Source organism: Phyllostomus discolor, chromosome 13 (genome assembly GCF_004126475.2).
Source record: "Phyllostomus discolor isolate MPI-MPIP mPhyDis1 chromosome 13, mPhyDis1.pri.v3, whole genome shotgun sequence".
NCBI classification, from domain to species: domain Eukaryota; kingdom Metazoa; phylum Chordata; class Mammalia; order Chiroptera; family Phyllostomidae; genus Phyllostomus; species Phyllostomus discolor.
In genome coordinates, this window is record NC_040915.2 from 8,365,791 (window position 1) to 8,388,159 (window position 22,369).

General features: G+C 59.4%; 1 protein-coding gene and 1 non-coding gene across 10 annotated transcripts in view; both read left to right on the forward strand.

The window, feature by feature from the left end:
* Positions 1–22,369, forward strand: part of JADE2 (jade family PHD finger 2) — a 49,282-nt gene that overhangs the window by 19,002 nt on the left and 7,911 nt on the right. For all 9 annotated transcript variants that reach the window (XM_036014166.1, XM_036014168.1, XM_028527309.2 and 6 more), the window contains 7 exons: positions 3,949–4,106; positions 8,513–8,673; positions 9,345–9,556; positions 10,683–10,850; positions 12,270–12,386; positions 13,371–13,835; positions 21,720–21,837. In XM_036014166.1, the coding sequence (XP_035870059.1) occupies positions 3,949–4,106; positions 8,513–8,673; positions 9,345–9,556; positions 10,683–10,850; positions 12,270–12,386; positions 13,371–13,835; positions 21,720–21,837 (1,399 nt within the window). The remainder of the gene's footprint in view (positions 1–3,948; positions 4,107–8,512; positions 8,674–9,344; positions 9,557–10,682; positions 10,851–12,269; positions 12,387–13,370; positions 13,836–21,719; positions 21,838–22,369) is intronic.
* On the forward strand, positions 18,929–19,118 carry LOC114510500. Its single transcript, XR_003685675.1, has one exon. It is a non-coding gene; the product is annotated as a U2 spliceosomal RNA (small nuclear RNA).

Below are 22,369 nucleotides of genomic sequence, written 5' to 3' on the forward strand. Positions count from 1 at the left end.
TTGAGAGCTCACTACATGGCACGGTGAACGCTGCCCATTGTCATTGTCTATATTTGCTTTTGGAGGTCATGTCAGACTCCAGTGGTATTTTCGGGCAGAGTCTGCTTTGGGTTAGCAGGGAGAACCCAGAGTCTGCTTTGGGTTCTCCCTGCAGAAATGGGGGCAGAAAGCTAGACAGACTCTGGTGGTTGTGAAGGGCCAGGCCGTGAACTGTGTCCTCACTCCAGGCAGAACAGGGTCCACAGCTCCCACCAGAGCTGCGCCAGCCCCTCTGGCACTCAGATGGGTTATTACATTAGAATTTTAGACCTTTGAACGTTCTTCACACCGTTTGAAGAAGCTACAATTAACATCTCCTAAGCAGCTCAGCAGAACTTGGTTGCTAGGCAACAGGCCTTTAACGACAATTTGTCCATTTCTGCCAAAAAGAGAAAAATAGTAAACACTCACATTCTTAGAAAATTGCTTGTTTTCCAGCTTCTAACTTTCTTGCCACAGCGAGGCCTCCAGTTCGTCGGTGTCCATTTTATTCTTTATTTAGTTTTCATAAATCATTTAGAGACATATTAGAAGAATAATCGAGCCTTTTTTCCCAGCCTAACCTCTGGCAACTCAAAACAGAGACATCTGGGTTACAGTGAGTTGCCAGATCTGTGGGCAGGTTTGACGTGGATGGACAGAGGCTCCTCTGAAAGGTGGCATGCCCGGCAGTGGCCCCGCTGCACCCCAGGAAGGCGGCGCAGATCCCTGGAGGCTCCTGAGTCCCTCAGCCTGTGTTGGCACCTAGCACCTGCCAGGCCCTGTGCACACCGCTGCGCTCCAGCCTGCTGCCGGGCCAGACCTCACTGAGATGGCCTTCTCCTGGGGAGATGTGGCCAGAAACCAGGAGATCCCACACCGGGGCTGTGGGAGTTCCGAGGAAACCCGGGACCCATCCTGGCATTGGGGAAGTCTCCCCAGAGCAGATGTGGGCTGGACTGAGACCTTGAGGCTGAGGCAGGCCGGCTCCGCTTTGGCAAGGTGCAGTGTCCCAGCAGGCCCCTTCCCTGTGCCAGCAGAGAAAAGTGCTCTGAATATTGCACGGGAGAGGGCTCGGGGCTGGCGAGGTACACTGTGCAGCTCCCCTGCAGCTCTGCTTGAGGGCAGTTGCAACTTGCAAAGCCTCTGTCTGATTTGCATAGTACAGCTCTTGCAGAAGCCACCTGATTTGACTTCGGGTTAACTCAAGGGAATTGACAGAAGTGACAGTGAGCCCTGTTGCCAAAAGGGGCAAAGGGGCTATGGGGTGGTCGCAGCCTGGGTTCCTTTGCCACTTCCGACATGTGGGACCTTGTGTAGGTTATTTAACCCAACTGAGTCCCAGGGTTTTCAACGGTAACATAGGGATATGGCAGCCCCTCCCTCAGAGCTGGTGTAGAGAGACTAATAATAAGTTAACCCAAGAGCAGTTGGTACTGGGCATGAAGTGTTGCCTGGCACCATGCGATAGTGCTGCCCTACTGTGCTTCTGTGAGTCCCCACTCGAGAGGGTGCTGGTGTCCCATCTGCCACCTGTTCCCTCAGCGGCCTAGGATGAAACTTGGAACTGTCCTGAGACCACACTTTTCACTCCTGGATCCCCCTGGCCAAGTTGAGCCCAGAGACCCTTCCTGCTCTGAGTCCTCTGTGCCAAGCCTGTCCCTAGGTCAGGGCCACTTCTCCAAGCTGGTGTGGTTGGCACTCTGCTCTCTCCAACTCCAGCATGGACAGCACCCTGGTCCTTAGGCTTTGAACCCTGCACGCCAGATGCTGCATGTTGCTTGTTTTGGGTCCATGTGCTTGGGGATTTCAGCTTTGGGTGTATCTACGAGGTGTCTTGTCCTGTTGACGGGCGTTCAGAAAGTACTCCCAAGAGCCGGCTGGGGGCCTCAAGTTCATCACCGGAGCCCTTTCACTCATTCGCTGCTCAGCCACTGTTTACTGAGCACCTACTATGTGCCAGTCCCTGTTCACTGAGCATGCAGCAGAGAACAGGACAGGTGTGGCAGGGAGAGGATGTGACATGAGCAGCATGGGGACACCAGTTAATCGTCAGAAGTGAGAGTGCCCGGAGGTGAGGCAGGATGATGGGATGGGAAGTGGCTCCATCTGGCAGTCGGTGCTCCCTGGGTTTGGTGATCAGGGAAAGAATCCTGGAGGAGGTGGAATTGAAGCTGCAGCCCAGGGTGAGGGAACAGTGAGAGGTTTCACACTCACCCATGCCTCCCTGGAGGGGTGCAGAGTGACACTGGGCTCTTGAAGGGTTGACTCCTGGGGTGGGGAGATGGGCTGACAGGATGGGTGGCTCCCCATAGTGGCGGAGCCCCGGGGCTTGAGGGGCATGCCCCTTGGCCTGCCTGGGCTGGGGGAACTTGGAGGCAGTGCTGAGTCCCCTGTGGGCTGCGATCGCCTGCTGGGCTTGGCCCAGGCCACAGCCGGGAAAGGCCCACACAAAAGCACTGAGTGCCTGAGTTTGTGTTCTTATGTCTGCGGCTCACTGCTTGCTAATAAGATATGCAAATTATTGGGGCTGTAAAATCTCTACCACATTCCATCTTCTGTTTAATTAGCATTTAATTGTAATCTCATTTTAATTTTTTCACACTGGCACCCTAATTAAATGTTAGGGTATTCGTCTTAACGCTTAAATTATATTGGCAAATACAGTCTTCAAGGAACTTGACCTTTTTCAAGCCAGGGTTCTCTCTAGCTAGGTGCAGCTGTTAATTAGATTTCTGCAAGATGCTGCCCCCAACCCCCTTGGTGCAGCCATTTTCTTGCTGTCCTGGCACTAGATTCAAACGAGACAGGCACAGCCAGTGCGCTGGGCCCCCGTCAGGCCCAGGTTGCCGTGAGTGAGTGTGTCGCGGGCCTCTGGAAGGCGGCAGATGCCGGCTTTTCCAGAGAGGGGCGGGTTTGGAGTTTGCTCCGAGTCTAGAGCGCTCCTTGAACTGGTTTCTCCGGTCTCAGTGATGCTGCCTTGTCTTTACCTTGTGATTCTCACGGGGCATCACTGGGGACGTTGATACCTAAGCAAGGGATGTCGTCTGTAGCTGCCACCGAGTCCCCCAGTGGCCCTTCCTGGGAGGCCACAGTGGGGTCAGGCAACAGGGCACAAGAGTCACTGATGGTGGCCCAGGGACTGGGCTTGGAGGTGGTTCTGGGGGGAGCCTGGGGGGGCCACAGACAGAACGTTGGGAAGAACAGTTTCCTGAGTGACCAGAAGAACACCAAGCTCTAGGGTGCGCCCATTCCCGGGCCCAGCTCTGGGGGCACTTGGATGGGCTTGATTGAGAGGGAACTCCACCCAACCCTCCTACCCATCACACACAGAGGGCAGGGCAGCGAGACCCCTGCTGAGCAGGCCTTGCAGACCTGGACCTGTGGGGAAGCCTTCCTCCAGGCTGCCCTAAGCCCCGCCCCCCTCCGCAGTCTGCACGAGGCCCCTGAAGTTCTTGCGCCTGGGGTGGTTGCCCTGCCCTCTTTACCTTGCCACTGGGCCTGCAGCGCTCTGTTGAGACTACTGAATACAATTTGAAGCCTTCGACGGAAATTGCCCAAACGGTCACTTAGTGGTGGTGTTGTGTTCACAGAGGCCTTTCTGCTGTCTGACCTGTTTCTTCTGTGCCTTTCCCAGCCTTTCTTCTTCCTTCCGAGGTCCACCCCCATCCGTCACTCTGGCCTGTAACAAGTCAGAGCACATGTGAATTCAGTTCAGCACGTTTACTGAACATCTGCTATGTGCAAAAAACACTGTGCGGGGTTCAGAGAAGATGCGTTATTGTGCTTACTGCATTTGCATGGGCATCTGATTTTGAGGGGTAGAAAGCCCACCCAAGTTGCACCTGCCGTGCCCTCCCCCAGCCTGTGGAGCAGACCACCCCCGCAGAGGTGGTCTGAAGCCACCCTCCCCGCCCTTGCTCCCGACAGGTTTTCCGGACAGACTTGATCACAGCCATGAAGATCCCAGACTCACACCAGCTCAGCCCGGATGACTACTACATCCTGGCCGACCCGTGGCGACAGGAATGGGAGAAAGGTGTGCAGGTACCCGCTGGGGCAGAGGCCATCCCGGAGCCCGTGGTGAGGTGAGCTGGGCAGCCCAGGCTAGGGGCCCAGGCTGGGGGGTGCGGGGAGGCCAAGACACAGCAGGGGACCTTCCAGCCCTGGGATTCCTCTCTAGCCTAGCTTTCTTTTGTTTGATTTTTTGGCCCATAAACCATTGAGATGTTCCAGAAATACTGGCAGTTTACCTTTGAGGTGAAGCCCTTGGTCTCGGGCTCAGCGATTGACCAAGTAGCCTGGACTCCAATGGCTACTCACATTCACTGTGACTTTGGGCCAGAAGTGTAATCTCCTTGGGCCTCAGTTGCCTTGTCTGTGAAGTGGGAATGATGACAATGACACCTCCCTCCTATGGCAGTCCAGATGACGTAGGGAAATGGTGTGTGACGGGCACTGGGCACGGGGCCTGGCGCTCGAGTGTTCAGTGGAAACTGGCCGTGGATTAGGTTTGGTGTCATCCAGACTGGGTCCCACAAGCCCATCTTAATCGGGGAAGTCTTCAGACTTTTACCGAGTCCTTAAGACAGGGATAAGCCATGCTCTTGACTTCTTAAACCTTTTTAAGGAGTTCTTAGTGGGAGGGAGTCATGTACACACAACAGGTACTCAGGAAGCGGCTGCTGTGACTGGCCTCCTAGGGGGCCCCCTGCCAGGGCCGGGTCAGGGCCGGGTCCCCTCTGGGATTGCGGGTCAGAGAGAGACCCCTGGTGCTCTCAACAGGAGGTGGCCTCGTGGCCAGGGGCCTCGCCTCCAGCAGCAGAGTTCAGCCAAGTGCTTGTCTCTGCATCCTGGGAAACTGTCCAAGTCACGTCTGGGGCAGAGGGGCCTGCTGTCCTGGCTGCCCCTGCCCACCAGCCTGCTAGGGCTGAGCAGCCCGTGTTATTGACAGCCCACTCCTGTCCTTGGCAGCCCCATGGCTCTCGCTTAGGCCCATAGGACCAGGCCTGGGGCAGAGATCACAACCGTTACCTCCCGTGACGTTGGCACTGTTGCTTCCTGGCAGCCACCGTGACTGGCTCACAGACACCCGGGGCCCCCTTGGTGCCAGGCCTGGGCTGGGCCTGGGATTACAGAGGCAAAGCAGGCTAATCCCTGCTCGGGTTCTCTGTCAGGACTGGGTGCTGGGCAGGGCTCATCCTTCCTCAGCTGCTGAGGGCTGAGCACCCACCAGTGCTGGTTGTAGGCCTTGTGAGAACCCGGGAGCTCCAGATTTCTGGAAGGGAGCACATGTGGCATTTGGAGAAGGAATTTATACTCCGCACCCCCTGTGCAGGGCCAGACGTGAGAGTCAGGCTCCTAGCCAGCTTCACACCCTCGCCGCTGCAGACTGAGGCATTGTCTGTCCTCTTGGAGCCTGTTTCCCCCCTAAGAACGGTACCTGCCTGATGGCGTGGTGCTGAGGACTGAGTGACAAAACATGGGCCGAGGGCCCAGAGTGATGGAGGGGAGGGTCTGGCCGCCAGCTGGGCAGAGAGAGGTGAGTCCTAATTAAGCCTGGCCCAGCAGTCTGCCCCCTCTCGTTGATGTCAATGTCAGGTGGTTCCAGAAACATCCACTGGCCTGGGCAATTGATTGCAGATGCTTCCACACCAGTAGCTTGGCTTCGGTCAGCTTTATCTGTTGACATCAGAAGGAGGGCACGTGTTCAGACTGCTCTGGCTCTGCTAGGTGCGTTCCCTGCATGTGCGCGGCTGCTGGGAGCTGGTGGGAGCCAGGCAGCCTGGCCAGCCAGCTCCTGGGAGAGGAGAGGAGAGGAGAGGCGAGGAGAGGCTGCAGGTGGGTGGGGCGCTCTCTTGGAGAGATCTGCATGCCCCTCCCCTGTCCCACCCAGCCTCTCTGTCCTCAGTGCTCCCACGGCCCTCGCCTGGAGCCAGAGCGGTGGCCACTGCAGTCTGCGCTGTGACAGGAACTCTCTTCCTGAGAACTCGCTGTGCTCAGCTGTTACGTTCATCTTCTCCTTTCGTGACCCTGTTTGCCCTATAACATGAGCACATATTACTGCCCACATTGTATAGATGAGGAAGTTGGGAAGTTCTGGGGAATTCCCTTCACTACCCACTGGCGGGGCCTAGTGGGCAAGGCCAGGAAATCACAGGCCCTGGGAACACCCCTGGTTCACCCCAGTGAGGCCCAGAGAGAGCCCGGTGCCCTCCTCACCCAGTGTTGGCTCTGGCTGCCCTGCCCTGCCGCCCTGGCCCTGGACAGGTCCCCTACCTCATGGTCTGAAATTTATCTAGGTAATGAGAATGTGTCTTGCCCCGAGATTGTGAATTGAGCGAGGCCCTGCATTGCTCCCTCAGTGAGGCCAGAAGACTCAGCCCACAACTGAGCCAGCCTCTGGTGTCTGTCTGGTCTTTTGGAGTAGAGACCCCTCAGCTCCCCCAGCTCCCAGGCCAGCCACCTGCCTCCTCCCAGCTGACTTCAGCACAGCTGGCTGCCACTGAGACTGAGGCCTTGGCCAAGGGTCACGGTGGTCCCTGCCTGGTGCGAGAGCTTTCTCGGCAGCCAGAGCCAGAGAGGCCAGACGGCTGAAGGGGAGAGGCCCCGGAAGCCCAGGAAGTGCCTTTTCTGGTGTGAGCCCTTGGCCCCAGGCTCCCAGAGAAAGGAATGTGGTATGGGCCCCGAGAGCTCCGGCTCCGGCCAGGTAGCAGCTGCCTGAGCATGCAGGCCAGGGTAGCTAGGCCAGTAGGTGGGGGGCACGCGGACAAGGTCATCCAGAACCCTGACTAAGCACACACTGGGGGCACAGGCAGAGCAGGGTCGTTGCAAAAATTAGTCTGTGTCTTTAAAAGAACATATTCAAATAAGAGCCTTGTGAGGAAAGGCAGGATTTTGTAGGAGTAAGCGTGTTGGTGTTGCTTCTATTGGAAATGACCTGAGGAAATGCGAGGAGCCCGTTATCATTGGCATTACCTCAGGTCTTCCTTAACCTGGGCATCTTTCCCTTTCTCCTTGCCCCCCCCCCCCAAAACTGCCTCTGGGCCTCCCTCCCCGCCTGGAGGCCATTCTGTCTCCTCCATCCTTCCTGCCTCTCTTGCTGACGCCCGGGGCATTTCCTGGAGTCCAGGGCTCTGCCCTCCTCTCCCCAGTCTGGCTGAGTCACAGCCCCTGGCAGCCCTGCCTCCGACCCCAGGAGGCCTCTCGGGCCAGTGAGGGGCCTCTCAGCCCCAGCAGGGCTGGCCAGATGGAGGCCAGGCTCCACAGCAATAACCATGGCAACCAGTGGGGGGGGGGAGCTGGCATTTTGAACTGGTATCAGGAACTGAGGGGCAGCACACCGCTGAACCGAGAGGGGAAACTGGCCTCCCAGGGCCACGAGCACTCGTATTCCGTGTCAAAGGGAGCAGAATGACACCCAGAGGTCTCACAGTACACACTCACACATACAGGGTGTGTCATGTGCCAGGCACTGTCCTGAGAGTTTGCGCTTCCTCCTCATGTCAACCGTAGAAGGTGAGCCCTGTCTCCTGAGCCCACTGGGACATGGAGAAGTTCGGTGGCCTGCCCAGAGGCATACTCAGTGTGGAGCCGGGCTCTGAGGCCTCATCCCGCAGCCTCGGCCCTTCCAGCTGCCTCGAAGGCAGAGCCATGGCCTGAGGGAGGGTGTTCCTGGCCTGCCATCCTGGGACGACAGTGGGTGCTCCTTCGTTTCTAGGGGAGGCGGTTTCCATCTCGGGGTGGGGGGAGCGCTGTAGACAGACTCCCTGCTCGGGTAGCATTCTTTCTGGGAAAGGGACAAAGCATGTGGACAACAATGGTCTCTGTGACAGTAGACCTTCTTTATGTGGAAAGGGCCACCCTGGGCTGCAGTGCTGTAGCTGGGGAGGACTCCTCTCACCCCAGAGGAGACCTGGCCTCAGTTCTTCTCGGGCTGTTGGTAAGGAGGGGCCAGGGCCTGCAAGAGCACGGAGACAATCCCCAGCCTTGAGGGGTGTGCTGAAGGGAGCCCACCTGGCTCTGTGCCACTTGTCCGGAGTGGCTGGTACTGGAAACTGCCTAGGACAGAACTTGGAACACCCCCTGCAGGCCGAGCAGATCCAGGCCCCGAGGCTTTGGCCAAGGCCCGCGTGCCCTGATTGTGGGGGGGTGGGGGGAGGTAAGGTGTGCTCTGAGCAGAAATGGGTGTTTGTGGATGGATGTTGGAGGGCTGTGGGTCAGCCCCACTCCCATCCGCCACGCTGCCCCACAGCCCTTTGCTCCCCTGCCCTGTGTGCTCATAGTCATGTGAGACTGCAGGGCGGGCAGGTGTGGGGAGTGGAGTACAAGAAGACAGTGAAAGGAGGTGGGCCCTGCACGGGTCAGAGTCTCACGCTTCACTTGCCCACTAGGTCTTCAGCTGGGCCGGCCAACTCACTGGATGACCCCAGACCCAGCAAGGGTAGCAGGCTGAGGGTCTCTCCCCTCATGACACCCCCTCTTGATTTCCTAGGATCCTCCCGCCTCTGGAAGGCCCCCCTACCCAGGTGTCCCCCAGCAACTCCGAACTTGGCGAGGGCTCCCAGCCTGATTGGCCAGGGGGCAGCCGCTATGACCTGGACGAGATTGACGCCTACTGGCTGGAGCTCATCAACTCGGAGCTCAAGGAGATGGGTAGGTGACCTGCCAGGCTGAGAATGGGGTCAGGGGCAAGCCAGGCAGGGTGTCCTTCGGAACTTTAGCATCCTCACGCTCAGACGGCAGCCACGACCAGGCTTTGGCACCGAGCGGCCCTGGGGTGTCAGTCCCTGCAGCATTGCCGTGCCTCGGTTTCTGTGGTTGTCAGGCACGAGCAGTGACAGCACGTGACTGACTGTCCTTGGGGGTAGGCCGGTGAGCAAGACCATCCTGTGAGGAGTGAGGGCGCACACAGGCGGGTGGAGGACGACACATGCGCCCGGCGTGGGAGGGCATGGGCCTCCAGCCGGAGTGCACTGATCTGTCGCAGGAGGGCCAGCTCTGTCGTACTCAAGCCCCTTCAGAGGCACCCCCCCCGCCGGCAGGATTCCCCATAGGGCTCACCGAGTCCCAGAGCCACGTCCCAGTTATCAGCACATACACGTAATGCGTGTGTAGTCACAGGCAGGCCGTCCAGTGTCGGGGCACAGCGACGGGCCTCGGGGCCTTTGGGGTCGGACGGCCCAGCCCATTCGGTTTTCAGACAGTGGAGCTGAAGCCTGCGACAGTCGGCCTGGGTTCCCAGGTCACGGCAGATGAGTGGAAACCCTGCCACCCATCTGCCCCCACAAGCCGGGCTGCTCACACGCCCCCTGTTGTGCTCACAGACAGGCCAGAGCTGGACGAGCTCACGCTGGAGCGCGTGCTGGAGGAGATGGAGACGCTGTGCCACCAGAACATGGCGAGGGCCATCGAGACACAGGAGGGGCTGGGCATCGAGTACGACGAGGACGTCGTCTGTGACGTGTGTCGCTCCCCCGAGGGCGAAGACGGCAACGAGATGGTGTTCTGTGACAAGTGCAACGTCTGTGTGCACCAGGTGGCCAGCCCCCCGAGTGCCCTCTTCCACACGGTGCCCTCGCCCTCGGCCCACCGGGCCCCTGCCTGGGCGGGGCTCCCTGCTGGGGGACCGCAGCAGCGCTGCAGGCACCGGCCCCCAAGGAGGAGGGCAGGGTGGGAGGGAGGGACCGGCCTGAGTGCCCCTCGGTGCCAGGGACCCATAGGGCCCCTCGACTCAGCACCATCAGCCAGACCTGAGTAAACACCCCCTGGGTGGTCCTTCTGTTCTCGCCTGTCACCTCCCCACGGAACACCCGGCCCCCCGCCCTCCTCCTCTGCTCCTCACTGTCCTGAACTCACAAAGAGGCAACACAGTGTTGTGACGGAGAGCAAAGCCTCAAACTGTGGTTCTGCCCTTTATGAGCTCTGTGGCTTTGGGCAAGTTTCTTACCCTCTCTGGCCCTCTTTTTCCTCAACTGCACAGTAAAGTAAGTTATAAGGTCCGAGTTATTTGCTTCGAACAATATCATAAGAGCCCTAAGTATTTGCTACTATTGTTGATATTATAAACGTGGCCTGACCTGACCAGGCCCACGCCCCCAACCTTGATCTTGGGCCCAGGACTCTAGGTCTCGGGCATCCCTGGGCCTCATTTTCAGAAGACTTGACTGGACACAGTGCACCCACTCTGGCCCTGACTTTGATGCACCCCCACACTGCTGCTGGAATGTCTCCTGGGGAGCTCCAAGGGGCTCACCTGGCTGGGGGGTGATTCAGTACCCCCGTATTCATCCTTATCATTATACCCGGCAGCTCTTCGGCCTGCCTGGGAGGAGCCCCCTCCACAGGTACCTGTGAGGAAAGGTGAAAGGTCACTCCTTGCCCTCAGGCAGTAGACACACCGAAAACGGCTTTCAGCTGGAGGCACTTCTGAGGCCCCTCACCAATCAGGACCCTCTGGCTAGAGTGTCCTCTTGGCAGAGGGCAGACCTGAGCTCTTTCACAGAGGTCTGTGATGCGGGCTCGGAGGAGTCCTGTGTTCCAGCCCCTCAGGAGGCCTCCTGGCAGCTCCCGGCCCGGCTGGGCTGGCAGCACCCACTGCTGGCTGCTGACCAGATGCACACGGAGCAACGCCTCTGACGGTGGCCGCCCTGCTCTCCTCCCAGGCCTGCTACGGGATCCTCAAGGTGCCCACAGGCAGCTGGCTGTGCCGGACGTGTGCCCTGGGTGTCCAGCCAAAGTGCCTGCTCTGCCCCAAGCGAGGAGGAGCCTTGAAGCCCACCAGAAGTGGGACCAAGTGGGTGCACGTCAGCTGCGCCCTGTGGATTCCTGAGGTGGGCAGGCGTGGGGGTGGGTGTCTCTGGGCATCAGCCGTGGGGAAGTGGGTCTGCATGGGACTCAGTGCTCAGGGAGCAGAGCACTGGGGTTGGGGGGCACTTGTAGGAGATGGGACTGTAGGTGTCAGGTCTGGGAAACCCTGGGGGAGCAGCCTCTGGGGAACCTCGCTGCAGACTTGGGCAGAACTCAGGTGGTGGCCTCCAAAGGGAAATGGGATCGTGGGCTCCTGGGAGACCCAGTGGTAGGTCCAAGAGCCGGACGAACATCCCCCAGCTGACTCAGGGGAAAAGCAGGTTGTAGGTCCACCCCTGTCTAGGCAGTGGCTCCAGCCAAAGTCAGGTTGCCCTTTTAAAATAAAAGTCAGTAAGCTAACTGGACAGGAAATCGGGTGGCAAGCCTAATTAAAAGTCAGATGGTGGGCCTGCTACCAGGGCTGGGGCTAGGTGGGGAGGGCCCATGGGTTGTAGGCTGGGCCCACAGTGAGGTGGCAGAGGCCCTGGGCTCCTGTTTTGTTTGAAATGGGCAATGCGGACTCACTGAAGCGTCAGCCCAGCCCTGCTGTGTGCCAGGACCCAGAATGAAGCCTCAGCCCAGTGCTGCCTGTGGCCGGAAGCAAGCCAGGTGGGCCTGTCAGCGGGTGGCCCTGGGCTCCCAGCCTGAAGTTCTTTGCTGAGACCCGTGTTACAGGTTTCTGTAACGATAGAGGTTGTCCTGGCAGTTGTTGCTTGCTCCTAGATCAGCACCTGGAAGGCAGGGGCTCCCACTGACTGTACCCCAGGCTGGACACAGCAGGGACAGAGAGGACCAACAAGGACCCCCCTGCAGGAGCCCTTCTTCCATCCCAGGCACGCACTGTGGAGAGGCACAGGCCGTGCCCAGGAGATGTGGACGTAGGCCTCTGTGCCCATAGGAGGGACAGGAGGGGCTAAACAAAGGCTCGTCCCCATTGGCCAGGAAAGCCCCTGGTGGCCTCCAAGAAGAGATGCTACCCTGAGGGCATTATTTTGATGCCCAGAAAAATCAATAAAGTAAATACAAGTTACGAAAAGAACTCTAAAGAAGCTATTGACAAAGGCCTCAGATACAGAAGGGAGGGGACCTGGCATGTACTCATCTGGACCCACACACACTCGGAAACATCTGTCTCGAGGGCCACACAGCCATAGGCACACCCACTCAGTTATACCTGGTTTGCGTAGTCCCATGCAATCACAGACAATGGCAGGCTTGTCACAGGTGAGCCCGCGCTCACCCAGCAGTCAGCTTGGGACAGACTGGCAGGACTCGGGATTCAGGGGCTCTCCCGCCGCCCTGTCTGCCCCTCCCCCGCCCGGTTTCAGCAGACAGCCTTCCATTTGGGGACTTGGGGATTTGGAGGAGAAGAGGCCTGACGCAGCCCCCTGTGCCCTGCCCAGGTGAGCATCGGCTGCCCCGAGAAGATGGAGCCCATCACCAAGATCTCGCACATCCCCGCCAGCCGCTGGGCCCTGTCCTGCAGCCTGTGCAAGGAGTGCACAGGCACCTGCATCCAGGTGCGTGGCCGCCTCACCCCGAGGCTGCCGGGGAGCCCAGACAAGAGCCAGGTGTTGCCTCTGTGCGTGCCTTACCCCTACCCCATCCTTGTGGTGCTTTGGATGAATCCACTGGTAGGCCCCAGATGCCTGGGACTGGAGTCAGAGTGCCACCTGGGGGGCATTCCTTCATCCCAGTTCCTCTAAGCACAGGGCACAGGCCCAGGGAACCCCGGGCACAGGCTCTCCACCCCGCACAGGGCAGGGCTGCCAGGGCAATGGCTCCCACATCCTAGAGTGATCGTTGTTGCGCAGGGGCCTGATTCAGCATCTTGGGGGTGGAGCCAAGAATTTGCATTTCTAGCAAGTTCCCAGGTGATACTGCTGCTCCTGGTCCGGAGGCGGGAGGTGGGGGTACCCTTTCTCTCCCTTGGCTCTCTGGGAGTGATTGTCACTGCAAACACCAGCTCTGCCTCCGCCTGTTTGTAAGGCTGGCAGAATGGCTTGTAAGCACAGAGCGCAGCAAAAACGGTCACTACTAGTTGAGTGGGTTGTTGCTGACTCAGTCATCAGCTGCCCACAGCCACCATCCGAGGCTGGGAGGGAGAGGCGGGCCCCAAGTTGGCCCTAGCCACCCAGGCAAGGGGAGAAGGAAGAGGTCTGAGTCCTGCACTCCCTTCCCAGAGGACACAGGAGGGGGGTAGCTCCCTGTCTGAGATACTGTTGCGGGGCAGAGGTGGCAGTGACCTATCACCAGCCTCTTCCAGTGCCTCTGATTCCAAAGTCATTTTGCCCACGCAGGCATGCAGTTTCTCCCCAGAGTAGTAGGTGCTGAACCCTATTTCCTTTCCAGCGCCCTCTTCCTACCTGCTCTAGCTCACCACATACCCTGCAGGATGTTAGGAGCCCATGCTGTTGTATCTGGGGGGCCCCGGGGTTTGCCCACCTCCTTACCTCCCGTCAGGACTCCCTTCACGCCTGACACTGCCCTTCCTGTCCCCTCAGTGTTCCATGCCTTCCTGTATCACAGCATTTCATGTCACATGCGCCTTTGACCACGGCCTAGAAATGCGGACTATATTAGCAGACAATGATGAGGTCAAGTTCAAGTCATTCTGCCAGGAGCACAGTGATGGGGGCCCAAGGGTTGAGCCCACATCCGAGCCAGTGGAGCCCAGCCCAGCTGCTGAGGACTTGGAGAAGGTGACCCTCCGCAAGCAGCGGCTGCAGCAGCTGGAGGAAGACTTCTACGAGCTGGTGGAGCCAGCCGAGGTGGCCGAGCGCCTGGACTTGGCCGAGGCGCTGGTCGACTTCATCTATCAGTACTGGAAGCTGAAGAGGAAAGCCAATGCCAACCAGCCGCTGCTGACCCCGAAGACGGACGAGGTGGACAACCTGGCGCAGCAGGAGCAGGACGTCCTCTACCGCCGCCTGAAGCTCTTCACCCACCTGCGGCAGGACTTGGAGAGGGTGAGTACTCCCGTCAACCCCTGCCCCCCCGGCAGCCGTCCCAGGAAGCCTTCCACGCTGCCGTCACTGCTTGGGCCCCTGTGGCTCACTGGGACTCTCGTGAGCTCTGGGCCAAGGGCTGAGGGCCTCCAGGTCTCAGACAGGGTAGAGGTTACTGCTACTTCGCAGAGCAGGGAAGGATCCAGCTCTCAGGTCCAAGACCCAGCCCTTTTGAAGGCTGGGTGAAGGATGGGGGCCTTGCCAGGGTCGTGAGGCTGAGAGATAACCAGAGCTGGGGCCAGGGCCCAGGCTTCTAGTTCCTCGTGGCTTCCAGCCCCACTGGGGGTCTGTGTGGGCCCTGCCTGGTCCCCACACACAAGCTGCTGCTTTAAGTCAGAGGCAGGGGGGGACTGGGAATGACCATCGAGCTGAATCAGCGTGACATGCGTGTGCTGGGCCTGGGCAGGGAAGACTGGTGTGAATCTGGCTCCCCGGGGCGCCGGTCAGAGGAAGTGATATGGGTAGAGGGGCAAGGGGGACTGGAGACCCACAGCAGCCTGTGTAGAGAAGCTCCCAGAACTGGGGCCGGGAGGGTGGACCAAAGCAGCCTAGAAACTGCTGTGACTGCCGCTTCCTGTGACTGTCCTGCCATGCCTGCCACTTCCAGACACACCCCAGAGAAGGAGTCACAGGGCCTGGGGGGAGAGGGCAGCAGGTTGGCCAGAACCCCTAGCTGTGACTTGAGAGACAGGGGATGTTGGCTTGGTCCAAGGTGGCAGCTTCGAGGCTGAATGAGGTGAGGAAGGGGTGAGCTGTGGAGACTGGGGAGCAGGAAGAGTGGCTTTCCTGGAGCAAGGAGGCCTCCAAAACTTCTAATCTCTCCTGCTGCCCCCAGAAAGGTGAGGAGGTCCTGCCTTCTGTGGGCTGTGCTCTCGAACTTGGCTTTTTGGGCATCCCTCCCCTGCCACCTCGGGCTGATAAAGTACCACCCCGAGTTGAGGGCAGCCCAAGGAGGAGACAGGATGTTCTGGGTCCTTGGTTCAATCCTCTGAACCCCAGGTGCTGGTCTGGCCTCTCTTCTAGGGGACATTCAGTCCTCGGGCGCCAGAGCCTGTGGGATCTGTCAGTGTCCTCCGTAAGTGCAGGCACACCTGCCCCCTCTCCCCAGACCATGTTAGGAAACAGCCCAGGGTGGAAGCATCCCATGGGCATGTGCGACCTAAAGCGGTGGCTTTTCGGTTCTCGAGGCTCAGCTGGCAAATCTGCACAGTGAGCAGAGTAACTTGGCTGGCGCTGGGCCGTGGGCGAGGCTCTGAGACCACTCGACTTCCTTCACCCCACTCCTCTGCCCTTCCGCCCGGTCAGGGGGAGACGACTGTGTCGGCCTTGGCGTCTGTCACCCAGGAAGAGTATGCAGGGGGTGGCACCAAATGTCTCAGGCTCCAGCAAGGACCAAGGACCAGGCCACCTACATTGCAGTCATCACTTCCTGGGCAGCCCAGCCTCCTGTCTCTTTGGCAGGACCCTCGGGTACAAACCTTCCAGAGCGACTGCCGGAGTTGTCCTCAGGCCACCCCCAGGTCTCCGGTGCAAGCACCCTGCTTTTACTCCCGCCGTTTCCGTCAGCTCCAACCCGGTCCCTGCCCATCAGCCCTTGTGTCTGGCCCTGCCCAGGCTGTGTATGTGTGTGGGGGCAGGGGGAGGCAGGGGGCACGGATTCTTTTCCATCATCACCCTATAAGAAGAGGTGAGAGGTGGACACTCACAGTTTCAGTGAGCGGGCGAGGAACCTGGCGCTCAGGGAGGTGAAGTGACAGGCAGCCATGTGTGTTCCAAGAGTTGGGTTTAGATTGAATGGCAGGGAGGGCCTGTCAGAAAGAGGGTTCTTGCCTTATTCTCTATTCAGTCCATATCCTGGGCAAAGCATTTTCTTCTCAGTCCCTGAACCTCTCACCCCCTTGCTAGCTGGTACAGGTGCGCCCAAGGTCAAGGCTGTCAAGGGCTAGGATGCCAGCGAGCCTGCTGAGGCTGGCTTTGGGGCAACAAGAGCTGCCCCACTGAGACCCCTCTGTTCGGGGGACAGAGTCCTTTAGAGCCCGATGTGAGCCAGCCCACTCTTCTCCAGGAAGAGGGGGCAGGGCCGGCTTTAAGTCTGTGAGGCTTCAGTGGCAGCACCAGCTGGGAGTGCAGGGAGGGCGTGCACAGCCTCGTGCCAGGTCGGCCCTGCCAGGCCCAGCCTCAGGGCCTGTCGCAACCATGTGCTGGCGACTGGAGTAAGTGAACAGAGCCCAGAACTATGCCCCTGCCGGTGGCCTGAGCTCCAGGCCCCGACCATGGCCCAGGACTGACAGCCAGGAGTATCCGGCCTATCGCTGGGCACCAGTCCAGTCCTTCCCAGCTCTGTGCCTTCTGACTTTCAGTTTCTGCTTCTCTCGGTTTCACTTTCCTTGTCTGTAGAATGGGAACAAGGATCAGACTAACTTTGGGGTCACAGTGAGGATGGGGACAGAACTTAGCACAGCGCCCTCTGCTGTTAGAGGTGGTTGTCATTGCTGCCCTGGCTTGTAGAAGGGTGGCCCGCTCCAGAGGGTGGGCTCTGCGGGGAATCGAAAGGCAGGCCCAGTGCCTGGGACCACAGGGCATTCTGCCCGATGGATTTGCCCCCAGGCCAGGCAGGAGTTTTGCAGAGCTGGGGCTGAGCAGCGGCCACTAGGGAATCCCGTTTCGTGGTCCGATGAGATGTGCCTTTCTAACGTGTGGCTGTAGGGCCTCCGCCCCAGTAGGCAGCTTGGGAAGGCGTGGCCACTGCAGCTCCCGGAGTTATTCACAGCTGTCAGAAAAATTGCAGCGCTGACCGGCAGCCCAGGGAGCGCGCTGGTGTCCCCTAGCAACCGGCTGCGAAGGCAGTTCAGGCCGCTGTGGGGCTTCCTGCCTGTGGCCCTGGATCTGGTTACCAGGAATTCATTTGAGAACCTGGCCTGGCCTGAGCGGGGCGACAGGGCAGAGGCGGCCCTCGGCACGCACCGCAACACGGCGGAGGAGAGGGCTGTAACAGGGACCCCTCAGGCCTCCCTTCCCTTAACTCTCCCAAGAGGGAGACCCTGCTGCTCCCCTCCCCCCCCCACCCCCAACCAGCATCTGCCTCCTCCTCAGTCGGTCACGCCCAGTTTGCTGCGTCCACGGTGCCTGGACTGTGTCCCGCTTGGCCTCCCACCAAAGCGGACTTGCCCTGGGCAGCCTTGGCCCCCGGCACTCTGGCTCCTCACTCCCTGCCTCTCCCGTCTCTGGGATTTTCCTAAACCCCTCGGGGGCCCCCCACCCATTCAAACCCTGCTGGCAAGCTCCAATCTCTACATGCCCTGATCCCCAAATCCTTAGCCACAGCCTCCTGGTCTCCCTGCTCAGTCGCTCCCCAGACTCCCTGCCCATCGTGTTCCTCATTTTCTTCACTGGCATTAGCTGGCCCAGGGCCCTTGGCAGACCCTCCCCAGGAGGAGCCAGTCTCTGCCCACCAGGAACTGTCTGACAGCTGTGAGGAGGGGGGCCTTCCTAGGTGCCTGCCCCCAGCCTCGGCAGGACCCAAGCCAGCAGGGTTCTGGGCTCCATGACCCCCCACCTCTCTCCATGCCTCCCCCACCTGCCCCAGGGCCCCCTCTCTCTCAGCTCCCATCCTGTGCCTCAGAGCAGAACCCTCCAACTCCGTGCCAGGAGCTCCCTCTGCCCACTCCCTGGCTTTCCTGGCTCCCCCATCCCTGAGGGTCCCTTCCCAGCCCCCGCCCTGCAGCACGGGAGTGTCTTCCTCTGCTCTTGGTCTCCACGCTTCCACCCGTAGTCCCATCTCTTTTACCCTCTGCTGTCTTTGGATGCGACCCCTCCCTCCCCGTCTCCCTCTGGTCGTGAGTTTCTGCATTCCCATCCCCTACTGTCCTTCCCCGTCATCCCTCACTGCTCTCATTTCCTCGCCTTGGACTCTGGCCAATCTTCTGCCACCACCACATTCCAGAACTTTCCACCAGGGCGGACAGCCTCCATCTCCCTGGGCCCAGTGGCCGCATCCTGGTCCCCGTCTCCTAGCCCTCTCGGCAGTGGCTGTTGGCCGTGTCTTGTTCCTGAGCAACGTTTCCTGTTGGCGCTTTGACCAAACCCCCCCCACACACACCCCAGCTCTCTCTCCCTCTCTAGGTAAGTGCACGTGGGCCGAGCTCAGCTGGCCTCTCCGGGCGGCACCGACCGACCGAAGGCTGGCCTCGCTGGGGATTTCTCAGCAGGAAGCGAGCTCCTCTTCTGGAGCAGCAACCTCCAGGCATCCCCGGTTGTGTAGGGTGCCCTTCTCAGGAAAAAAAAAATGGAGCGTTTATCTGTAATGTGTTGTATTTTTAATGTCTATTGCCACTGCTTATTATAAAACAAACATATTCAGAATTCCTAGTAGGATCAAAGGACATACCAGTAGAAGTTCTAATACTCCCTTGCTGGGCTGCGGTGAGCTGTCTCACTCAGGAGCCTGGGCAGCTGACTCTGGAGGCCCCTGCCTGGGGCAGGAGCTCTGACTCCACAGTCGCAGGTGATGTGTGTGTATTAGAGAGAGTTTGCTAGGCCCCCAGGCCTGGGAATCTGTGTTTTTTATCAGCCACCCAGGGGGCCTGGATGCCAGCAACCATCTGGGTGTGCCTCAGGGACCCTTCCTCTGCAGTTTCACCAGGAAGACAGAACCCAGGGAACCGCTTCACGCAGGTTCTAAAAGGAAGTAATTAAGTATAATTCTTTGTTCTTTTTCTTTTTTTTTTTTTAAAGATTTTATTTATTTATTTTTTAGAGAGGGGAGGGAGAGAGAGAGAGAGAGAGAGGGAGAGAAACATCAATGTGTGGTTGCTGAGGGTTATGGCCTGCAACCCAGGAATGTACCCTGGCTGGGAATCGAACCTGGGACACTTTGGTTCCCAGCCCGCGCTCAATCCACTGAGCTATGCCAGCCAGGGCTAATTCTTTGTTCTTTTGGGGAGAAATTTGCCACTCTGGCCTCACCTCATTTGGCTTCTCACAGTTAGAGGATAAGTTTAGGGTGAGAAACTCCGCAGTGGCACGTTCTAGGAAAGTTTTAAAAGCTGGGACCTATGGCTTCTCAGCCTTTTGGCTAAGATCAAGTGCAGTTTCTGTTCTTACCAGTTTAGCATCCAATACATCCTCTATCTGAGGACAATATGTTAAAAGGGCTTTTAGAACGAGGAGATGGAATAGGAGCTTGCTCGGTCCACTCCACGCGTGATCTGGTATTGCAGGACTTCCAAGAACGGTGCACGAGAAGATGACTAAAAATAAAGGCTGGGCCTCGACTGATCCATTTTTCAGTTAGACATTTTGGCTGGTTTGTTCTGAGAGCCTCCAAAGTAGCCACAAACCCACCTACTTCTTCTCTTCACCCCCACGGACCCTGTGCACACCGGGCCCCATGGCTTCTGAGAAGGACGCGGACCAGGGCTCGGGGAGGGCGACACAGGGCAGCTGCTGTGGGAGACAGTGACGGTAGTGGGGGGGGATGCTCGGGCCAGGACCCGAGGGACGGGGGCCAGCCCTGGGAAGGGAGGGGTGAAGAGCATCTCAGGCCAGGAGTGGGAGACACACCCAGGCTCCCAGGCAGAAGCGGGCTGGGGGCAGAGGGAAGGCGACAGGGCAGTGCCGTCCTGGAGGCTGCTGGGACGGGCTGGGAGGTGACAGTGGGCCAGGTTGACGGAACAAGGCTTCAGGCCGTGGCTGCGTTTTGTGTTTTGGTTTTTCACTGCGACAGGTAGGACACCGTCTTTGTTTCTTGGGGCTGCCACAAGGAAGTGCTGCAAATGCAGTGGCTTTAAACACCAGGACTGGCTTCCTTGCGGTTCTGGAGGCCGAAGTCACCCAGGTTGATTCCTTCTGGGGGCTGAGGGAGGGTCCACCCCGCCTCTCCCAGCTTCACCTGGGCAGCCCTTGGCCAGTGGGCCCGTGACTCTAGCTCTGCCTGTGGTCATGCAGCATCCTCCCTGTATGTCGTCACGGGGCCGTTCTTAAGGACATGAGTTGGTGGATTTGGGGCTCACTCACACCAGTGTGACCCCTTAACTGATCACCTCTGAGGCTCCAGAGGGACATGTACATGGGCAGGGCCGCTCTTCAACCCGGTGTGGAGGCTGGCGGTGGAGGACTTACATTTGCATGTCAGGAAGATTGCCCTGGGGCGGCAGGGGGTCCGTCCAAATGGCTGGCTGTCCAGCTGAAGATGATGGGGTGACTGAGAGGTGTGGGGCAGATGGCTAGGACTCACGTTCTCAGGAAGGACTGGTGGGCGTGCTGGGGGATCGGCCGTGGGGGTGGAGGAGGAGGAGGAGCTGCGTCGTGAGGGGTGACTTGGGGCGCTCAGCACTCAGACACCCCCATCAGGAGTCTGCACAGCGAGAGCCTGGCTGAGCCTGACACTCTGGCCGCAAGGCCGCACACGGCCTCGCCCCTGCCTGGCTGTCCCCTCTCTGTGACCAACTCCCTCTCAGCCTGGTGGCCCCCTTTCTCAGGAAGCCTTCTTCATCCCCCAGGTCCGGTTCTGGGCTGCCTGGTCCTGCCAGGACATGGTCAGCACCTCTCTGCCCAGCTGGGCATCAGGTCCTGAGGGGAAAGGGCCCCGGATGGCGCTACTCATTGCCGAGCCCAGGGCCCCACACAGGAATTCGCAGAGCCCCCAGTGTGCCAGAGCAGGGCTCCCAGGCCCGGCCAGGGCTGCCCCCTAGGGGAGGTGCTGGCCCCTCTGGTGGCCTGCTGGTCACATGCCAACGTGAGAGCTGCTGAGAGTCCATCCTGCAAGGCCAGGCCAGGAGCAGGCGTTCTGGGCTCTCCTTCACAACCAGGCCCAGGAAGGAGATGAGGATGCACCTTCGGAGGGTTCTGATCACAGCCCCCCTCTCCCCTCCCCCCAGGCCAGGAGAAGTGGGGCTGTGACAACAGGCTGGGGCTCTGAAGCTGGAGGCCACTCCCAGGCAGCTCAGGGACAGGAAGTCTGAACTCACCCTTGAAGATGGAACCCATCTGGAGACAGGGAACTGGTTTCAGCTAGAAGGACCAAGGTGGCACCCAGGGGTCCAGTTCAGCAGCTTCTGTTCAGCTGTCCCTGCTGCTGGAGGTTCTGACCTAAACCAAAGATGACACCAGAACCAGGAAGCATTTCCAGGGAGGGGCCTGCTCTTGGCCCAGGGGGCGGCCGGTGGGGGTGAGCATCCTGGGCAGAGCTGCCACACACACAGGTGCTCCCAGGCCAGCTGCAGGGCATGTCTCTCTCCTAGGCCTCAGAGACACTTCCCAGCTGGTGTCCCAGAGTCAGAGCCCCTGCCTTTCCCTATGAGGAGTTCTGTCTCTGGCTGAGCGAACGTGGCCCTGGGGGCCCAGGGGCCCTGAGGGCAGGGGTGGGCTGGCTCAGGTCCCAGAGCAGGAGGTAGCCCTCGGTGGCCTGTCTGCTTGAAGCTATTGTCCTGGAGGTCTCTCTCTTCCATGCATGTGGCCTTTGGTGTCTCAGAATAGGAGGTGGTTTTCGCCCTGTGGCTGTAGAGTTTCTCTGATGGGAAGGAGGCCTTGGACGGAGGGCAGAGGGATAGACTCGGTGACCTCACAAGGTCCCTAGGGGAGGGCAGCTGTGTTAGAAGGGCCTCGGGCAGCAGCAGGGCTGACCTGGCCAGGAAGGTAGGGGCCCCCAGCCTGAGCTCACCTGGCGCACTCTGCTCACTCCGGCTCAGCTGAGGCACAGGGCCGGGCTGGGCTTGGCTGGATCAGAGAAGCATGTCCCAGACACTCTGGGTCTGGGAACGGATTCCCAGATGTCTGGGCAGGCTAGGCAGGGGTGGTCAGCCTCGAGTAAGGCGGGCAAGGGCAATCTCTCTTGTGTTTCCCCAGGTTAGAAATCTGTGCTACATGGTGACGAGGCGCGAGAGGACGAAACACACCATCTGCAAACTCCAGGAGCAGATATTCCACCTGCAGATGAAACTTATTGAACAGGATCTGTGTCGAGGTAGGCGCCTTCCCCGCTGGAATCCGCCACCTCAGGGTGCACGCTGTGTAGGGGCTGGCTCCCGAGGAGGGCGTGTCTGTGGGCGTGGTTTGGGGGCATGTGCGTGGGGCCCGGGGCCATGGCCCCCACCCTTACCCTTCATCATTCGGTTACTGGGCCAAGATGGGGACCTCCCCGGGGTCCCAGGTATGTACTGTTAGGCAAGGAGTCAGAGTTTGGACCGTGGGCATCAGGCCTGCCCTCAGAGAGCCGTCTGGTGCAGTGGGGACACCCAGGTAGTGCCAGAGACACCCAGGTGTGCCGGGGACACGGTGGTCCGGGAGTAAATTGCACGTGAACAGGCAAACTAGACATCCCAGTGGCTCAGTGCTGGCGCTGGGACAGGAAGGGCCAGAACGCGAGTGTCCCCGCCCCGTGAGCCTGTGTGTGGATCTCGAGCAAGGCGGCCGCCACGGTGAGGGGAGAGAGCCCCCGATGCACGCACTTCCAGACCAAATCTGGGATCCGGGCCTGCGCCAACAGTTTTTCCCTG